Source organism: Phalacrocorax carbo, chromosome 2 (genome assembly GCF_963921805.1).
Source record: "Phalacrocorax carbo chromosome 2, bPhaCar2.1, whole genome shotgun sequence".
NCBI classification, from domain to species: Eukaryota; Metazoa; Chordata; class Aves; order Suliformes; family Phalacrocoracidae; genus Phalacrocorax; species Phalacrocorax carbo.
Genome location: NC_087514.1, coordinates 43487972 through 43508050, shown reverse-complemented (window position 1 = coordinate 43508050; position 20079 = coordinate 43487972). Strand labels below are relative to the sequence as shown.

Sequence of the window (20079 nt, the reverse complement as noted above, 5' to 3'; positions counted from 1 at the left end):
GTAGCCAGAAATAATGCAGGCTTGAACTTCAAATCCGTTAGTGAAGCTGAATGTAGTTTACGCATTCAATTGACTAAACATGCTTGAATTAGTAAAAAGATTTTAATAAAAAATACCCATCCACCTGTCTGTTTTTATACCTACAAAGACAATCCCATCCCTGTAATACTCTAGCACCTCCCAAGCATTTAAAATTTGAGATACCATCTCTGTTTCTCTCTAACCAGAAAAGAGAAACAGACTGACACAAGTATTTTCATGAACATTTGACTGTAAATGCATGTTCTGTGTAACTGTGTCTGGGAATGGTATGGGAGACACTAAAGCAAAAAAAGTAACTTTTGCATTTGGCTCTGGAAACAGTGGCTTGCCTTCTGTAGGATGAATCCTGATGTCTTGATCTAATTCCAGTTTCAGTGAAAATTAAATCATTTGCATTCAATCAAACAGTTTAGCCAACAGCTTTGTTGTTCCATGGCAACATAACTTTGACAAGAGAAGACTGATTAACTCAAGTAAGTCAAGCCTTTCCCACAGACAAATAGATTTTCACAAGAATGACTTGGAATTGGATTCTGCATTCTGCTAAGTGCCCAGTTCAGAGATGCAGCCATATCTATTTCACCTTATGCTCAGAAAATAGACTATGTTTTACTACTAATCTAAGGGTTTTTTCCAGTGTAGCTTCATTCTTTATTGTGTTATAATAAGCAGGCACAGATGCACAGACTGCTGAGAGCCTGTGTGTCAAGAGCAGTCAGACACCATGTATTGATTATGAGGAGAAAGAGTGGCTTATTCTTAACCAGTTTGTGAAATGTCACACCGTTGAGATGTCCAGGAGGACCCAGAGAATGTATGCTGAATTCTAGGCTGAGATCAGATGTTCTGAATAATGAAGACATAAAGGAGAAAAACATTTTCAGGAACTATTCTGCCAATTAGCAACGTATCAGCTTAGCTGGAATTGCTCTTGAGCCATCTTTTCTTTACCCAGAGCTCATTCCAGTGAGGAACTGAGATAGGTGCATGATTGTGCTTTTATGCCTTATGTAAAAAAGATGATGAGCAGTATTGATCTCAGGATTGTTCACAGTTTAATTTGTGGTGTTTTACTGGTTATCTCATAGACCTTGCAAGTGAAAAGGCTGAGCTTTATAGGAGGGTAACAATCACAAGGGGTTTGAAAAGGTGTCTTATACTCAGTTCTGTGTCAATCCATCATGACACAGTACCATGGATGAATGGTGTTGAGTTAATAGATATTTCTAGGATGTCTCTTCTTGTGTTGTGCAAGGTTGTTGGTATTAATTCATACACAAAATTCATAAGAAAAGAGAAAACATGCAGTAAATTCTTCTATGACTGCTTTGTTTTTAAATTATTCCCTACCTTGCAAGTATTTGCTAATGGGGTAAGAATCATCACAATTCCCAAACTGTGCATGGATCGGTCCTGCTTCTAAAAAGCAATGACAGTATATATTGCCAGGTGGAAGTGGAATTTCCTAAGAAAATAAAATAAGCAGACTGACTGCTCTGCCTCAAGGCAACACAAATTTCTACAGTCTTTGGGAAGTAAACAACCTGCTGCTCCATCTAGCAAACTGAATGCCATTCTAGGTCTTAAGACAAAAAACCAGCAGAGTAAAAAAGACCTGGAAAAATTTATTGTAAAAACAACGGTGGCAATCCTCTGAAAACATATGAATTGTTCATATTTTCAAACCAGAAAAAAACCCTTCCTTTTCACTTTTCTGAATTATATTACAAATTGTTGACTTTATGTTTTACCTTGCCCAGTTTGCTATATGCAGAGGTCATTGCAGGTTTGATTTTCACAGTTTTGCTGCAAGCATCTTTCACATTCAAAGTAGTGTTTAAAAGGCTTTCTGGAAAGAGCCCCTGCTTCTAGCATATCTCTGGATACATCCCTGTAATGTGAAGTCAGATCCTTGACTGTATTATTTTAGAAAAGAAAGAATCACAGAATCACAGAATGGTAGAGGTTGGAAGGGACCTCTGGAGATCATCTTGTCCAACCCCCCTGCTTGAGCAGGGACACCTAGAGCAGGGGGCACAGGAACGTACGTGTCCAGGTGGGTTTTGAATGTCTCCAGGGAAGGAGACTCCACAACCTCCCTGGGCAGCCTGTTCCACTGCTCTGTCACCCTCACAGGAAAGAAGTTTCTACGCATATTGAGGTGGAACTTCCTGTGTTCCAACTTGTGCCCATTGCCCCTTGTCCTGTCATTGGGCACCACTGAAAAGAGTCTGGCCCCATCCTCTTGACACATACACTTTAGATATTCATAGGTATTGATGAAATCCCCCCTCAGTCTTCTCTTCTCCAGGCTGAACAAACCCAGGTCTCTCAGCCTTTCCTCATAAGGGAGATGCTCCAGTCCCCTGATCATCTTGGTAGCTCTCTGCTGGACTTGCTCAAGCAGTTCCGTGTCCTTCTTAAACTGGGGGGCCCAGAACTGGACACATTACTCCAGATGTGGCCTCACTAGGGCAGAGTAGAGGGGGAGGATAACCTCCCTCTCCCTGCTGGCCACACTGCTTTTAATGCAGCCCAGGATATTGTTGGCCTTCTGGGCCACAAGGGCACAGTGCTGGCTCATGGTTAGCTTGCTGTCCACCAGCACTGCCAGGTCCTTCTCAACAGAGCTGCTTTCCAGTAGCTCAGCCCCCAGCCTGTACTGGTGCATGGGGTTGTTCCTCCCCAGTTGCAGGACCTTGCACTTGCTTTTGTTGAATTTCATGCGGTTCCCCTGGGCCCAGCTCTCCAGCCTGTCCAGGTCTCACTGGATGGCAGCACAGCCTTGTGGTGTATCAGCCACTCCTCCCACCTTGGTATCATCAGTGAGATTTATTTTTTTTTTTAACAGAAGTCTGTTTTCCCTCCACCATTCATTTTAGCAGTTATCATGCTATTGTCTGAAACAAAATGGCTATAGATTTGTACATAATCTAAAAGTACAATAACACACCAACACAATAGTGACACTGAAAGGAAGTTAACACAGGGGAAAAGTCTCTTTTTTAATGTGGCCATGCATGTGAAACACAGAAGAGGACCTACTCAAGCCAAGCTATCTGATTTTCAGAACTTAGTGAGGACTTCGGAATATCTTGAAAAGAGGTATAGAAATGACAGAACAGAATAGGTATCAGTCTCCTGTCTGGTGTAGTCATCCTCACCAAGTAGCTGTCTAAGTGAATAAAGTATCAGACAAAACATTTTTTTCTTATTCTGGCATGAGCAGGTTAAATGAATTTGCTGAACTGACAGAAAATGTAGTCAGTCTGGGCTAGCTCAGTTACTGAATTGTAGAAGCATTAAAAGTAAATGTAGGAGAACAGTCGCAGATGCTAAGAGGCCTTAAATCTGTTAACCACTGATTTATTTCCTGGAAACTCCCAACCGGTCTCTTAGCCTTTCTTCTGAAATAATAATTAAAAACACAGTCATGGATATTAATTAAAATAAATCACCTTGCCTGAAATACCTTCTCTAAACATGCTGCCTCTTTGAGCAAGGAACAGGCTGTTATGCATCTGTGCTTTCTCTTAACTTGGGGCTTGCTCTCTCCTGAAGCAGAGGGATATTACAGAGAAAAAAAAAGCTTACCTGTGAAACACAGTAATGCAAAATTATCTTAATTTCCTCTCTGCTGGGAGGAACACAACTGTGTTCCTGGGACATAGTTGGAGAGGATAAGGGGTTCAGGGCTATGTTGGGAGTCTCTGTAAAAATTTGAAGCTGCTCATAAACCCTCAGAGTGCTCAGGAACAGCAGAAGCTCAAACGATGCTTGACTTCACCAAGTGTGACACCCTGAAGGGTACCACATGCCAACCTGGCACAAGGAGATAAAATTCAAGGCTGGCACATATATCAAACAACAAAAGTTCCTCATTAGGCAAAGTGTGGGTCTTCCATGTACTACATCTGACTCATTCCTGGAAATGACCTCAAAAAGGAGTTCAGATGGAAGCATCCTTTCAGCTAGTGTGTTACTCAGCAGACTGACTGTGAGATGGGTATTTGCCTGCTGTTTTGTAGCTGAGCCCAGAGGAGGCAGGGAACAGTCAGATGTAATGCAGAAAAAAGCTTCTATAATAAGGGGGAAACCAGAATTAGCTAAAGAAAACAATGTGAAAATTGGGAAAATCATAAATCAAGGAAACCAGATCAGGTTTTTACCCTATCTCCATCTCCAAGCAAGTGGAGGAATAAAAGAAGGTATGAAAAAGTACACCATACTGTGAGAAAAAGAATCACATCCAATTACTTAGAACTTAAACTATTCCAAGATTTATTTTGTCAGCACATTGAATTGTAGGCTTACACACGATCACAAAATAGTTCTCCTTTATATTAATCCCGTTAGCACATTATCGTGCTATCAGACTACAAGTCACAGTCTAAACATTGGCTTTTGGTTTCCTTCCACTGTTAAGTTCCCTTTGCCATGCAGGACCAAGTGTCTTTTCTACAAAGACTTCATTTGAATTCAGGGGAAGATTCACATTCAAACAGCTAAGTAACTTTGTAATCTATACTGTCTGAGACACAGCATTTTTTCCATACCTGGAATGGCTTTCTGTAGCTTCTTGGCTGAGTTCTGGACTTCAAACATTGTTATGAGTCCAGGTCACCTACCAAAAAGAATCTCTGCCAGGCCCAAGCCATGAGCTGAGGTCAGTGCAAACACTTCTTTGGAATCCCCCAAATTTTGACTTCAACCCTAATGAATTATTTGATCTGACAAAGGAGAAGACTGAACGTGACCAATTAGGTTAGAAAAATCTGAGAAAATAGGTTTAAGTTTTGTTGTTTAACTAGTTGTGTATTAGCCAGCAGTTCTTACAAATGGATCACATAAAGGGCTTTCAAAATGTTTGTTTTCTTTTTCATGTTACAATGAACACTTTAAGAATGGAAATTTAATAAATTAATTACTACTATTAAGGCAACTGTTTTCTTACAAAGAATGCAAAAACCTAGCCAAATATTCCTTTTTCTGCTTCTGTGTTAATTTCTGCTTGCAAACCCACTTCAACAGTTGTGTTATGTTTATGAAGTCCTATTTAAGTTATAATTATCTTCAAGAGAAGTAAAGTCTATTTGTCTATTTTTATAAAATGTGATATAAGTTCACATTAATCTTTAAATTCTTTGTTGTAATAATAACAAAACCATGCATTACTCTCTGCCATTGATAATAAAAATGTGACTTTTTAAATTTCGTTTAGCACAACAGTGGAGAGTGCAGGTTGAAACAGACGGAGATTCCCCAGAGCCACAAGAGTGTAAAAGGACCCTTGTGATTTATGGCTCAAAGGGCAAAAGTGATGAGCTTCTACTTTCTCCACAGACCCCAGGATACGTGTGCTTTCTACCCAGAGCAACAGATGAATTCACTGTAAGTCATAAATATACAGTACTACGCAGTGCTGATAATGACATTCCTCTCTAACCAAAAGATGTATATACACACACATACATATATATACATGGAATGTTAGTTCGGCTGGTACAAATGACACATTTATTTACAAAGATGGAATGACATAACTTTAGATCTTGGGCCATCTTCTGCTGGTACTCCTGTTCTACTACAGACAGCAACAGCATTCTCTTTGAATTTTGTATGTATGTATCATGGAGAAAAATGGTTCCTTTTGTGTAATTTGTTGTATTCATCAGTTTGTCTTGCATTTTTTTCTAATTCTTTAAAGATTCCTGAGTTGCAGTTTATACAAATGGCAATATAGAATTATTTCAGAATGCAGAAGCTGAAGGATTGGACAGTATTCCCAGAGGACATAAATGGGGTTTTCTTTCCTTTATTTCAGTCTCTGTAAAGCAGTCTCCACTCTCCCCCAAAACATTTCTGTCTCTCAGGCCAGCAGACAGAGGATTTTTCTAGATAATCATACATCACAGGAGAATGCAGTCATGCATATCAAAGTGTGATGAACCCTGAAGCAATAGCATATACATGGCCAGTATTAAAATCAGCCCTAACACAGTTCTGACTACCTGTACACCTGACATGCATCTTGCTGCTTTGAGAGGATTCGTCTGAGGCATCTGTTTAGTGTTAAAATTCTGTCCTGGCTTTCTAGGTTAGGTCACTGCAAATTCTGTTGATTGGCATGAAGTGCAGCTTCTAGCCAGTGACATGAGAGAAATAGCTTGCAAGTCAAGGTAGTTTTTTAAAGGTCAGAAATACTTTTCCATGGCCGCAATAAATATTCTGAAAACAATGGCAAAACTACATTTAGAAAATGTTGTCAAATCTTTGTCCTAATGACATAATCCAGCTGAATTTTTAATTTAAATAACAAGCTAAAGCAATTCAGAAACTTTATGGGCAGTAAATGAAAAGATAAATGGCGCTTGTTAAAGACAAGAAAGCTGCTGCTTCTCTGAAAACAGACAGGAAACACACTGAGCAACAAAAGGAGCTTCCTAAGCCATCGACATAAACTGAAGAGGTCAACAGAGACACAATCTATGGAGCAACCACACCAGCTGGCTGAATTTTGGCAAGCATCATTCCATAAAGCAGACCTCTGCTACATCCAACTTGTTGGTAATTTCCCGAATGACATGTGCTCCTTGTTAAGGTTGCCTAGTTTCAATGACTGAGTTTCATGCTAGGATAAATTAGTACTGTTATGTGTCAGTCGTGGTTGTCCCTCATAATCTACTATCCTAGGTACCATAGTACTGTATCCATCGTACTGGGCTTCCACCCCAATGGCTTTCTAAATGTTTGTTCATGCTTTGGGTTGGCTTTGGGTTAGTGTCTATATTTTCCCCTTAGCTATTTTTGTCCTTGTTTTGTTGCTTTGTATGAGGAAGATTATTCTATGTGAGCATTGTTTACTGTGCATGAAATTTTGTCTCCGTGGCATTCTAAGGAAATCAGAATAGTGGTTCTGATGTAAAGGAGCATTTGGGGATTCACAGATGTCTCCATAAATACCTTCATATCTTCTCTAGGTGGTTCAGCTAATAAGTCCAGTTTCTTTTTACTCTCCCTTTTTTCGCTCTTACTAAGGCCATTCCGAAGAATGCAGAAGCTTTGCTCATGTTCTCCCGCTGTAGCAGCAGGCTGGAGGCATGAGCATCATATCACAAGGAGGACAAGCTGTGAATTCAGCTTTCCAACAAGCAGGAGTAAATGAACTTTTAAACCCCTCCAAGATCCTGGTCCTAGACAAATGTCCTTAGTAATATAGTGCAGTAAAAAGAACAACAGGTTATGTGATATAAGCAGCTTACATTGCTTTGAAACAGTAGGCTTAATTTTGATCTCAGAGACACATTTATTACCCACTGAGGACAGGAAGGCATGTAAATTCCTGATTTTCCAGGTGCTCTCACACAAATATATGCACAGATGTGTATCGTATTCAGAATGATTATTTGATCCAAAATATTTCTAAACAACTCCTATGAAAGAACAGGTGTAGTTTAATTGCATGTAGAAAAAGTAAAGAATAAATTGTTAAAAGAGATAAAATAGCAGCATGCTATCAGATACAGTTGTTGGGTTTCAGTGGTCTCAGGCAACTGTAGTACAGTGGGTGAGCTGCTTAAAGAAGAATAAATTTAATTAGAACACCTTAGTTCTAGTAAATAAATAGAGAAATAGGTGAATGTCTCAATGTTGCTGACTCTCCTGGGAGTTCTGACATTGAAGATAGCATGGAAAGAAAACATGCCATCTCCAGTGAACAAACGCATTGAAAATTAACTGGGAAAGTGAACGTAAACTGACAGTGCGGTGGTAGAATTTTTTTCCTTGATATGCCTGCAATGATAGAAATCAATTGTTGATCTCATGTGGAATGAGTAAATTTGTAAAGTATATCTTTCTCTCAGTCATCAGTGTTCCTTGGTTACGGAAAGAGTAAGCTTGTCAGAGCATGCCTTTGGAGAGTCCCAGTGTAGTGTGCACATTCTGTTATCCAGAGAATCATAAAATGCAAAGATACATCGACTGACAGATCATGGGATTGGGATCCCTAAAACTACTCTGCAAAGCACTAGCACAGGTAGTATGAAATGAGCAACAGAGCACTGCAAGGAGGACTGTTCGTAAATATACAACAAATGCAGAATGTATTTTGTGTCAAGGACTATGAGGGTGACAGTAATTTTTAAATCACACAATGCAATGCTCCATGTGTTTTCCAAGGTATGAGGTGATGCTCCAAACAACAAGTAGCAGGATTTCTGGAGTTCCTGACAGAAAGCTGTTCGGCTGAATTTTGGGATGCTTTGACCACACCCTTTTAACTAGAATCATTTATGCATTTTTTTTTTTTTAACAGGGAAGTGATAGAGAATTTAATTTAAATGTGCACCCAGACAGTAAATTTTACAAAGCTCTGACTATGTTAGGCATGATGTCTTTGGAGAAGCGCTGTGTAAGTCAAAAAGGAAAAGATTTAAAACATTATGAAATTCCTCCAATCCTCTTTATCAGTTAGCTGTCCCTGAGAGCTTCAAAACTCCAGTGGCTTTGCTAGAGCATCCTCTTGATTATAAGAGCTATGCTCTTTCAATCATGTAATGGAAAAAATATTGTGTTGTTTAGTATATGACAAACCACATCAAACTCAGCTCAGATATCAAATACTGAATGTTACATAAAACTGTTCAGAAGAAATAAATGTGGAAAATTAATTAGTAAATTATAGTAATGAATAAAAAACAATGCAAAGAGTCCTCTTCTAAACATTCTGCAAACTTAAAACCAGGATATTCACTGGTTATATACTTCGTGATGGATTATTCGTCTGTCCCTACTTTGAAGGTCATGTTACATCAATTAATAGGCATCGATGGAGGCAAAAACCACTTATGGGATCAAAGATAGGATACCATATTCCAAAGGGAAACTGGTTGTATTAAATTGCTTACAAAAGGATTACAATAATGTTGTAATGGCAATGCTCAGTTGCAGTGATGGAGCTGAACAGAAAGGCTAATGATGGCCAGAACTGTGGGGGAAAAAGCCAAACCCATGAAAAGGGGGGAAATATCCAATACGCTCAGCTGAAAATAGTTGGCATGGTTTTATTCCACAGGTCATAGAGAGTATGATTACTAGTGACTGCTGGTTTAAAGGCAGTCATAGAATTAATTGAAATTGTGATTCTAGCAACAAAAGGGAAAATAGTGGCTTTTAAATAGTCTGTCCTGTATTCTGAAATTATTTTCCTATATATCTCATCTGTGCATTTCCTACAAGGATTAGAACACATGTCTTTATGACAATTTTGAAGCCCAGAGAATTGCAAATTTGAGTAGCAGAAGACAAAGTAAAATGTGAGCTACAGCTTGCCCTGTCATATAAAAATAACCAAGTTCTGTGATGTTGCAACTCCAGACCAGAGAGCTTTATGAAATAAGCTGTGCACAGCATTTAGAGTAGCTGTGTGATACAGTCATGAGGTCCATCTACAAGAAAGAAAATCTGCAGGCAGTAATTTTACAAGTCAGTAGTCTGGTTCTGAAAAAGAAGCAGCAATGATTTTGTTGCCTGTGAAGAAACTGTAGTCTAGATGGGTGAAGAACCTGTGCGCTGTCTTCTCAATGAACCCAAATAATTCCTGTTAAGTTTAACATGAGGTGAATGCATATTTTATGAGAATTAAACCACAGCTCACCATAGCTAATGATATCCTTTGCAGCATACACAGCATGAATGAAAAACTCCTGACATGAAATTCTGCCCAAGTGTTTCCCTTTTCATGGCACAACAGTGGAGACCAAGTGAGGAATCTTTGAGAATGTGGTAGATCCAAGAGGCATAACCCCCCCACATGTGCATTGTAGTCTGGGACAGCCTTAAGTTCTGTATGCACGATGACATACAGACAGGCAGGGCAGGCTAGGCTTAGAGAGAGGACCAAACATGGCACCCCCTTCTTCAGCGTAAACCTACTGCTGTGTATCCGTTCTGGGTGCTGTGGAGTCACAGTTCATGAGCTGAGAGATTCCCTGCAGCCTTGGTGCTCTTATATAGTCAGTGGGAAGGATTTCTTCCCTCGTCCTTAAAGAATAATGCCTTGAATCCTGAAATTTTGTAGGAGTGGCATGGCAACCACTTCTAACACTTACCTTAAGAAATTCAGACTGGAAGGGATCTTTTAAGTCATCAAGTACAACTCTTTCCTACCATAGGCCTCTTTTCATAAGTTATACATCATAAACAGTTCAAGCTCTTGTAAAAATATTTTGCCAGGTTGCTTTATTTTCAATAAACTGCTCCTCTTCATACTCTGATGTTTTACTATTTCTTATCTGTGTAACAGTTATTAATGAGGGTGGCTAACTCTCTCCCAAAATGACAAAACCATACTTTTTATATGGTTCCTCCCAAATAAGAATAAGGTAGCTGATACTTTCCTACATGTGTGTCCACTGTGCAGAGGCACATGAACTAGCTTTAAGCAAGCTAGGTCAGCAGTGAAGGGCTGTCAGATGCAGGGCTCTGTTGAGAAGCAGAATAAATTAATCTATTAGGAGCTCTGTATTCTGTCTTAGGACCCAGTCTGATGGTGGTGCTGCTGGTCCCAGAGCATGATTGTGTAAGACTAACTTCAGTTTCTTACTGTGATGCTATTGGGTGCACAAAGGATTTATTTCCTGGCAACAGTCACCAAAGCTTATCTTGTGACTGGTCTGGGGGAAAAAAAAAGCAATATGAGAGAAGAACAAGGCCACTGGCAACATTTTCTGTCTTGATCCTTAAATATAATTGTTACCTTTTCAAAATAGGAGACCTGTCTTGTTTCACTCAAAAATCACTTCCCAACCTGTCTTTCTTGCACATGCCCAGTGAAAGGCTGCAGCACACCTTTCTGGTGTTCAGAAGACTTATCATGCATTGGTTAATGTCATGGAGATCACGAGGGCTTGATGCAGTTTGATCATCCCAGTTCCCACAGCCCGAGGCTGGATGGTTTAACCAGATCTCACAGAAGCCCACAATCAGCAACCAGATATTGAATTTCCCATATGTAGTATGGAAACAGGGAAGTGCTGTTCTACAGAGTTATTTCTGTAACATTCATGATTTACTTATATGCAGAAATATCCCTTCTCTTTTCTAAAGAACTGGTTGTAAAGTAATTTCATGTTCTAAACCTAATCATTTTGCCAATGAGAATTTAGTCAAAACTTTCTAGGTTTATGGTAATTATCATTAATTTTAGTAACTCACTTGACTGCTTGTGTCAGGACCTATAATTGTAAGTTAATGCTCCCCGTATCCAGTAGGGTCAGTTTTACATCTTACCTTTTGTCTAAAGAGCTTAAATGCACAGATGTTTTTAATTTTAACCTTGACTCACCCATGCTCACAATGATAATAAGGGAACAGAGGAAAACAGGGAAAATAATTGCACCCATGATCATACCATGAAAAAGTGAAGGACTGATTCCCTCACCACGCTTATCCCAGCCTCAGATTCAGCTTTTCCATTGGTTAATGTTAAGTTTAGGAATTCTCCTCTGTTTGGGAAAATCTCTGTAAGTGAACCAGCCATGACAGTGTGCTCTTCCTCATGATATTTGTTGCAGGTTGAGACTGGAGATCTGGGAGATGTATACAAGATTCGGGTCAGCTGTGATGATGTGCCAAGCTTTGAGGGCTGGCATTTGAAGTCTGTTCACTTACAAGAGCTACATACGAAACAAGAACTGAAGTTTGACTGTAAGTGCTGGCTCTTTCTTAACAGAGAAGACAAGGAGCTGGTGAAAGAATTCCCTGCAGTCAATGAGGACCAGAAAACTTTACCTGGTAAAAACAGTGAGAAGATATAAACAATGTAAACTAACCTCCTGAAAATAAATCAATGCCACAGATATAATACACCACTTTGTCTGAATTTGATATCTTCAGTGGCTGTCTTGCGACTGCCTTCTTATATGCACTGGAAAGATGCTGACCACTTAAGAAATTTTAATTTTTCAGTTAGGTAGCATATTGGGTTTCACAGTTGCTAAATCTTCTGTATGATTCTAAGTGGGAAAAACAGTATAATTATACTTTTTAAAGATAAAGCACATGTTCAAAGCCATGGAAAAGATTTGTAGCAGGCTTACTATTGAATTACTGAGCTTATAATAGCTTTAGTGACTAACACAAGTATCAGAAGTAATCCTCATTGTACAAAAAAAGTTTTTTATTTGTTTTTCTCTAAAGACTATTTTTTGACATGCTGAGAGTTTCAGAGTATATTCAGAGATGCGCTTGGAATGTGAAGAGTATAAAAGTACCACACTTGTTCAGAAAAGCTGGCAGTTACACATGAGATAGAACTAGAGACATGACTGCTTTTCTAAATTAAAATTCCAGAAGTTCTGGTCCCTGAATACCTCAAACCTATTCACGACCTTAAAAGGAACTATAGCATTATGTTAGTTAAATGTTAACTCAGCAGGACTGTACATTAAAAATGACATTTGAAAAATGTTGGTTATTCTTTTTGTATGAGTATGAATACACATGCAATATAATGATCTTTCTCAGAAAAAATCCAGACTGTGTAGAAATGCATTTATACAGGAGCACTACAGAGGTGAAAAGTTTATAGTTCCTGCCATGAGCCTTAAATTAATAAGTGCATTTTGTAAATTTTTATACTTATATATCATGTCACGCATCCAGTTGCTATGCTGTCTCTGCTATTCTAATCTGCATAAACTTTACATAACGTCTTATTCTTTGACCTGTGATAGTTATTATATACTGCAAAGATAATACAGTTTCTAACAGTCCCTGAGCAAACTCACATGAGTTCTTATCTTCCAGATGTTGCACAGTAAAATAGAACTGGGCAGATTTTGTCTAGATATTAGTAGCTCTAAGCTGCATAAGTCTAAATTGTCCAATTTTCTTTGAATTTCTAAGTCTTTATTGATCTTAGCATGAAGAGTTCAGATTCATAAAGAGTAACCTGACTATTTCAATCACTGTGCAGCAGATTTTTTGGAAGCTGCAGAAATAAAAACATGCAGTAGTCTTACTAAATCACTGTGTTGCTGTGTTCTTATAGGTACACCTTGTACTTAATCAGGTTTATTTAACCATTTTTTTTCTTTTTGTACAGTCTATAAGTATGTTGTCTCTGTACATATTGGCGATCGCTGGGGAGCAGAAACTTTTGCAAATGTTTTCATTACCCTCTATGGCAAAAGAGGGGACACAGGTGTGAGGCAACTTCATACATCTTTAGCAAAAGGAAGAAAATTTCAAAGGAATAAGGTAATGGCACAAAAAATGCTGTCTTACATGTGCAGGGGTTAGTACTGCATTAAGTGTCACTTAATGCCTGCTGAGAATATATCTTGCTACAGATGGACAAGAGCTTGGAAACAGAATTTATCTTCCAGACGTTCACAGTAGATCAATGCCAGCGTTATTCCCCTCCTGTGCAAGAACATGCCCATGTGATAATAAAGGCTCGACATGAGCACATAGAAAGCAGATTACTGGGGGGATCCTCTGTGATCATGCTTCCTACTTCTTCCTTTCCAAATGTAGGACAGCACAGGTAGCAAAGAATTAAAAATCAGTGATTCGAAATAAGTTAAAGAAATTGCGGAGAGACTTTTGCAATCAGTGATTTTTCTGTAACTCCAGTCCCACATGAAACACTAACCCAATGTTTAGTCAGAAAGGTTAGAAAAGAGACAAAAATTCCACTTAGGGAAGAGAATGCACACAGTAGCAGTGTTTCTAGATGACCAGTAACAATAGAATTCTTCTCTTGTGTATTAGGCTTTCCTATGAGAGGTTCATTCACCAAACACTGAAGTTTGAAAAAGCTCATTAGCAGGATGTACATTGTCAAGAAGAGTCTTAGATTTCTGTGAAATTATTTCATTACACAATTACCACAGCATTTGGTAGGGTAAAAGTGGAACCAGTAACAAACTGAGAGAATTTCTAAATTCCATTTCTGTGTATGTCTCAGGGCTATGCCTATATACAGAAGATAGCACTCTACAATAATTATTTTAATTTACCTTCATGCACAGATTTATTTCCTAAAACGTCTTAATTTAAAAAGTTAATGATTTCTGCTTACAATCTGGGTGTTGCATCCTGACTGTTGTTAGAAAAAAAAAACCAATATTTTTGTCATATGAAAGTACTTCTAATATCAGCAGCAGAAAATCTACTTCTCCAATATTTTAATTTAAAAAGTAGCAGGGACAACACATAGGACTTTGGCAAGTACTACATTTTTTAGAGATCAGTTTGCTGATATCTTCTTTCTTAGTTGTCCTGACATCTGGTTTAGCCACCATCAGGTGCATCTGGCCCTAGGCTGGGCCATATACAGAACACCTGGCTTTCTTAGGAAAAAAGTAAGAATTTAATGGGGCATATAATTTCTTTCTTTGCATTTCACATTTTTCCTTATCTTGTTGTTTTTGTTGGCCCTATTCTCATCCACTAATGCTTGTGTTTACTTCTCTTTTTTCTTACTCTGCCTTCTCCATTCTGCTTCCCTTCCCATCTCTTGTCTTTTGCCCAAATTGCTCTCCACCTTCATCTCAGCTTCCTCCCTTCTATTGCTTACACTTTTCTCTATTTGCTGTTTCCACCATTATTTTCATTTTGTAAGAAAAACAAAAAGACAGGCTTTCCTGACTGTTGCAGAAGAATTTAGAAGCTATCTTGGAGTGAACACACTCTCTATAGATTTCTAACTTTTCTTTAGGACTCTTACTATATATCCAGGTTTGCATGATAAATTTTAGAAACTAGAAGTACCATGACAGATAGAAATTTGATTAGAACAAAAATCTTGTCATAAATGTTTGACTGTCAGAAGGTTGAGGTATATGCATTTTATTGTAATATGAAACGATCCATATTGTCCAAAGACATATGACACAAAGACAATATGTCCAGATACAATGCATCATTAATGATGAATGTGGGATTCAATGTTAGGTATAATCAGCGTGTACTTTCTTAGATTCAGAGGGGAGATGTTATGTTAAATATGACAAAAAAGCGGGCACAAATTTTAAATCCTCAGCTGAATCCAAGACTATATTTTTCCTGACGTTCAAGCATATTTAGTTCCAAACTATGTTTTATTAAGTATTTCCCTTATTTGCAGGTGGATTCGTTTTTGGTGGAAGCTGTTTCTCTGAGTCATTTGCAAAAAGTGGTCATAGGACATGACGGAGAAGGCTACGGGGCTGGGATGTACCTCAAGATGGTAACAGTCAAGGAATCACAAGACTCAGACAAAGAATGGGTCTTCCCATGGTGGAATTGGCTTGATACTCATCTGGGGTTACGTGAGACTGTTTGTGAGATTGTGACAGTTGGTAAGTTCTTCTGCAAAACTGGCCTGCCTGTTTATATATGTCTCTCTGTGTGTGTGTGTGTGTGTGTGTGTGTGTATATATATAAAATTTGGCTACAACTCTTTCAGATCTCTATAGTATTTTTCTTTTATTGAAGATGTGAATTTTCAGTTTGATCTTACTCTCGTAGGAAAACCACATCTGGTAAGGGCAAAGTTAATAAAATTCCATCCTGTCAATGTGTGTGTATGGAACATGCCTTCCAAATTAAATTTAACACATTGTAATGGAAGATTTAAAGCAGTTTGGGATGTGTGCCTCATGGGGATAAATAGCTTAAGTTTTATGCACTACTTTCAGGTGGCTTAGGATCTCATTTGAAATCCAGAGAAAAGTTACTTTAGTGAAATGAGCTTAGTCTTTACCTGTTGTATTATTCCACAGCACAAAGCAACAGTTGTGGTATGCTCAGTTTCTGCTCATTTCAAGCCTACTACACTGCAAGTTGTGCAAAGCTAAACCTGGATGTATTTGGCAAAAGAACACACAACAGGACCTTTGGTCATTTAGAACTAATAGAAAAGATTCCTTACTTCAATCCTGTGGAAACAATTCCATGTAAAGTTAAATGAGCTACAAATTTTGCACAGAGGGAGTAAGACAACTTAGAATCATAAAATACCCATGATAGAAATACAGGTATTCAATTGTGTGATTTTTTCTGAGTTGCAGAAAGTACATTTTACTGCACTGTTCCTTTCCATTAAATCATTTTAATTTCCTATATAATGGTTAAAATGAAAGAAAATGAAGGATAACAGCAATTAATGAAGAAAAAGAGAGGGACATAGTAATATTGATCACCTGAGGATCTGGCAAATACTTTTGTCTGTTTATTATAGGTTTACCTGTCAGCCTTGCACCATTACAGCACAGGTTATATTGCTGGGTAAGATCCCAGTGGAACAAGTGGAGTTCACTGGTATTATTCATTTTGCATTTGTTGCCTATTTGCTACAGGTGGCTGGTGTTTCTAAATGATAAAGTGGTTTTAGTAACATTGATTGCTTTTTTTAAGAACAATTAATTAGACCTTTAAAAGGTGACTGAATGTTCTCTTAGTAATTACTTTTAAACATGACAACGAAAATACCTCGGTATCAAGAAAATACCTCTGAAACTAAATTTTAAACACAGGAAGAACATTAAGCTGTTAAATTCCTGGCAAAAATACATAATAAAGGTATTGATGTGTTATTCTTAGTGAACTGTTGCTATAGATACAACATAACCTGCAAATAGAGCTTTGTTTGTGTACTGTAAAGGCTATGATCCTGTTATATTATGCCATTCCCTCATGCTGTCATCTTTCCTCTGCTCTTTGATCATTTTTAAAGGTAGAAGATTGATTTCTACTCCTAAACTGCCTGAAATCAACATGAAGTCATCAGGTCTCTGGATAATGGACATCACTGGATCTGACTTGAGTGACGAAGAGGATCCAATATGCCTTTCTTTCATCTTCTATGGCAACTTGAGTCACAAAAAGTTGCCACTTCAAGTTACAGGAAAAGCAATTCAGATCAAAGTACTTCAACCTTTCTCTATTGCAAGAAAAAACTAGGAATTGTGTAGCCAGTAACCCACTTAATTCTAAGTTAAATTGTTTCTTTAAACTAAACTACCAAATTGATTTTTAATTCCTTTGTGTAGTTTGGCACAGGTCATCATTTTTGTTTGTAGGTAGTAACACTGTCACTTGAACAATGGTTTTTGAATGAGCAGATTCTCCCAATGTCTCATACTGAGAATGCCACACTAAGGGACATTGGTCCCTTAGTGTATAGTACAATATATACGGCACGGCAGGTACTGATTCTCAGGTAGCCTGCTTCTTTCCCAATGCTCGCTCTTCCCTCTTGTAGCTATAATTCCTTCCCAGTGCCAACACTGTGATACTCTCACACTTTTCTTGTTCTGCTCTCCATAAGAGATCAGTTCAGTAGAATTTGGTACTGACCTGAAGGTAAATGCTGCAGACACCTCTTCTGGCTCAGGAGGTCCCTGAGCCACCAAGTGCTGGAAGCTAGGATGATATTAAAGGGAAGCATGACTACTACTTGTCCTGGTCTTGTACTGCTTGATCCATCCTTCTGCTGTCCCTTGTGGGTTTTGAGGAAATGGTTGATCCCTGTGAGAAAGCTGGAAGTTTTAACCTTGATTGGTTCCTCAGGCTTCATTTTAACCTTTGTTGGTTCATCCTGCAGTTGCAGAAACAAATATAAGGGAGGACTGAGGGAATAGGAGCAAGTGGGCAGACAGGAAAGTGGGAACTTCACAAGCCAGCTTTGCATTAGAGAAATATGTCCATGAAGCCTCATCCTGAAAATTGTTTCTTCAGGCTTGACTGCTGGAACTGTGGAAGCAGGTAGCAAGAGAAAATCGGGGTGGGGGGAAAGGGGGTGAAGAAAGCCCTGGCAAAAAGCCCAAAGAGTGCATGAAAATATGATACTTTTCATTTTGGGATTCATCAGAAAGCAGCCTTGGGTTTGTGAATGCAGAAACCGTTTCCTGGTTCTTCTTCCTACTAGTCAGGTAAATTGAACTTAATGACTGAGCTAAAGAAATAATTGGCTGTTTTTTGATGTTCCTCTTTTCTATAATGAAAGGGGAAGTAAGCAGGCTAGCCTAGGCCATAAACATGATCCAAAATGAGGAGTACCCAGAAGGTTTTCCTAAGTTTTTTTCCAAGAACCTCTGGTAAATATAGAGTATGAAGCTGGAAGTGCCCTGTCAGAGGAAAGGCTGAAGTCAGGTCATATACACTTCTACTAGCTGGGAAGTATTTGAAATGAAAGAGCAGAGGAAAGAATATGAGAAATAGAGAAGAGGAAAAGACAACTTCTGTTTTCTCCCTTCTTTTCCCCTTACAGGGAAAATTATTGGTTTAAAACCAATAATTATATTTATCTAAGGTCTCCTCTAACTTACTCAAGCAATGGTATGTCACAGAGATGCTGTACTATCCCTAGTAGAACTGGAGGATTTTTTTCTCAAGCATGAATGCAAGAAAAGCAAGACTTTAATGGACAGCTTCTCTATGAAAACATGATGTAGGGTGAAGATGGAGATCTCTTCGATGTTCCCTCAAAATCAGATTAATTATCCTTCAGATTTATAGTTAATTGCACCATCTTTATTACAAGTTGTAAGAAATATTTTCAATAGCTTTCAAAATGTTTAGAGTTGACTAAAGCTTCTGTGCCTGCAAATAGTCTGCTGAATCAGTGTAATATATATCAACACTGTCTTGTTCTGTGTACAAATTTCAGCAGTGACTGCCACCACTCATTCTCAGATATAAAACCTCAAGAATTCCATCTCCTCATTCATGTTAGTTGATCAATTTGGTATTGATTAGAAAGAGAAAAATAGTAGCAGTTATAAATCTGCCCCCATTCTTTAACTGCTGAAGTTTGTTCAACTGTTGCATACAGCTGGCAACTACATTTGATCTGGAACAATTAGAATGAGGTCCATGCATCTTCTCTTTTTCCTCACATAGGATGAACTGGCAGATATTGGCTCAATATACAAAGTTCAGGTAACTGGCCCACACAGCAAGATAAAAAAGCCGTGGCACTTAGATTTACTGCATATGAAGCACATAAGCACAAAGGAAGAGATGTATTTAGCTTTTGACTGCTGGTTCAACCCTAATGAAGACAAATGTGTGGAACTGCCAGCTCTCTATGCAGATCAGGAGCCTTTGCCTGGTAAGCTAAGTCGTTTTTTGTTACTGGGGTCAGGATCTGTCACTGGAACACCAGTATATCTCTTTTAGGCCTAAAATACTATGTGAGGATTTTCATAATAATTTGATATTAAGGAATGTGATGGTTTTGTACATGCATTTATCACAAAAGAAAGCTGAGAAAACAGAAATCATTGGTATCAGGACCACGACAGATGCTATAACTGCTGACACCAAACATAGGATTTGGCTTCTTTCATGTTAGATGATGTTCCAGTTTTAGCTCTTGATTATTTATTATCTCTTTAAATTAACACTATGTCAGCTGAAGATGTGTACAAAATACCATCTACTGTGTGATATTACCTGAATCTTCCTATTCACAAAGAAATGTATGTGACCTAGAAACATAGTAAATTTTTAAGACTGAAAGAATTGCAGAATGCCTGCAAAACAGAGATAGAATTGTTAAAATGTGTTACAATTAGCCAGCAAAGAGATACCCAATTGCACCAGTGTTTGGTTGATGTTGATGAGAAATTTATAGCGCAGCATATATTCCACAAAAATATGGACTGAGTTGCATGTTTCTCTACCGTTAGTAACACATGTGAATTGTATGACGCCAGAGAGATAATAAAGTGATTTCTCCCAGCTGCCCAGGAATATGGAGAGGAGCAACCAACTGCATACGGATAATTTGATCACTACCTATTTAAGAATAGGCTTCCCATCTATCCACCTCATTAGAATAGAGAGGATTGATGGGGATAGTAAAGATCATATATTGAAGCTTTTAGTGACAGTTAAGAGGTTTATTGCTAGAGGCTATAGTACAAAGAGTGTTCTGCTTAAACAGAAACTAATAGAAAAAGACGGAAGCAGCCCAGAAAATGGAATAAAATATTCCATGTGAACTTTTGCACACTATTCTTTAAGGAGATTTTCCTAAAT

General features: G+C 38.3%; 1 protein-coding gene across 1 annotated transcript in view; it reads left to right on the top strand.

The window, feature by feature from the left end:
- LOC104042565 (RP1 axonemal microtubule associated) overlaps window positions 1-20079 on the top strand; it is a 177882-nt gene that overhangs the window by 92360 nt on the left and 65443 nt on the right. The window contains exons 31-36 of the mRNA XM_064445442.1: window positions 5264-5433; window positions 11619-11838; window positions 13151-13305; window positions 15179-15392; window positions 16769-16959; window positions 18937-19147. Of these exons, the coding sequence (XP_064301512.1) occupies window positions 5264-5433; window positions 11619-11838; window positions 13151-13305; window positions 15179-15392; window positions 16769-16959; window positions 18937-19147 (1161 nt within the window). The remainder of the gene's footprint in view (window positions 1-5263; window positions 5434-11618; window positions 11839-13150; window positions 13306-15178; window positions 15393-16768; window positions 16960-18936; window positions 19148-20079) is intronic.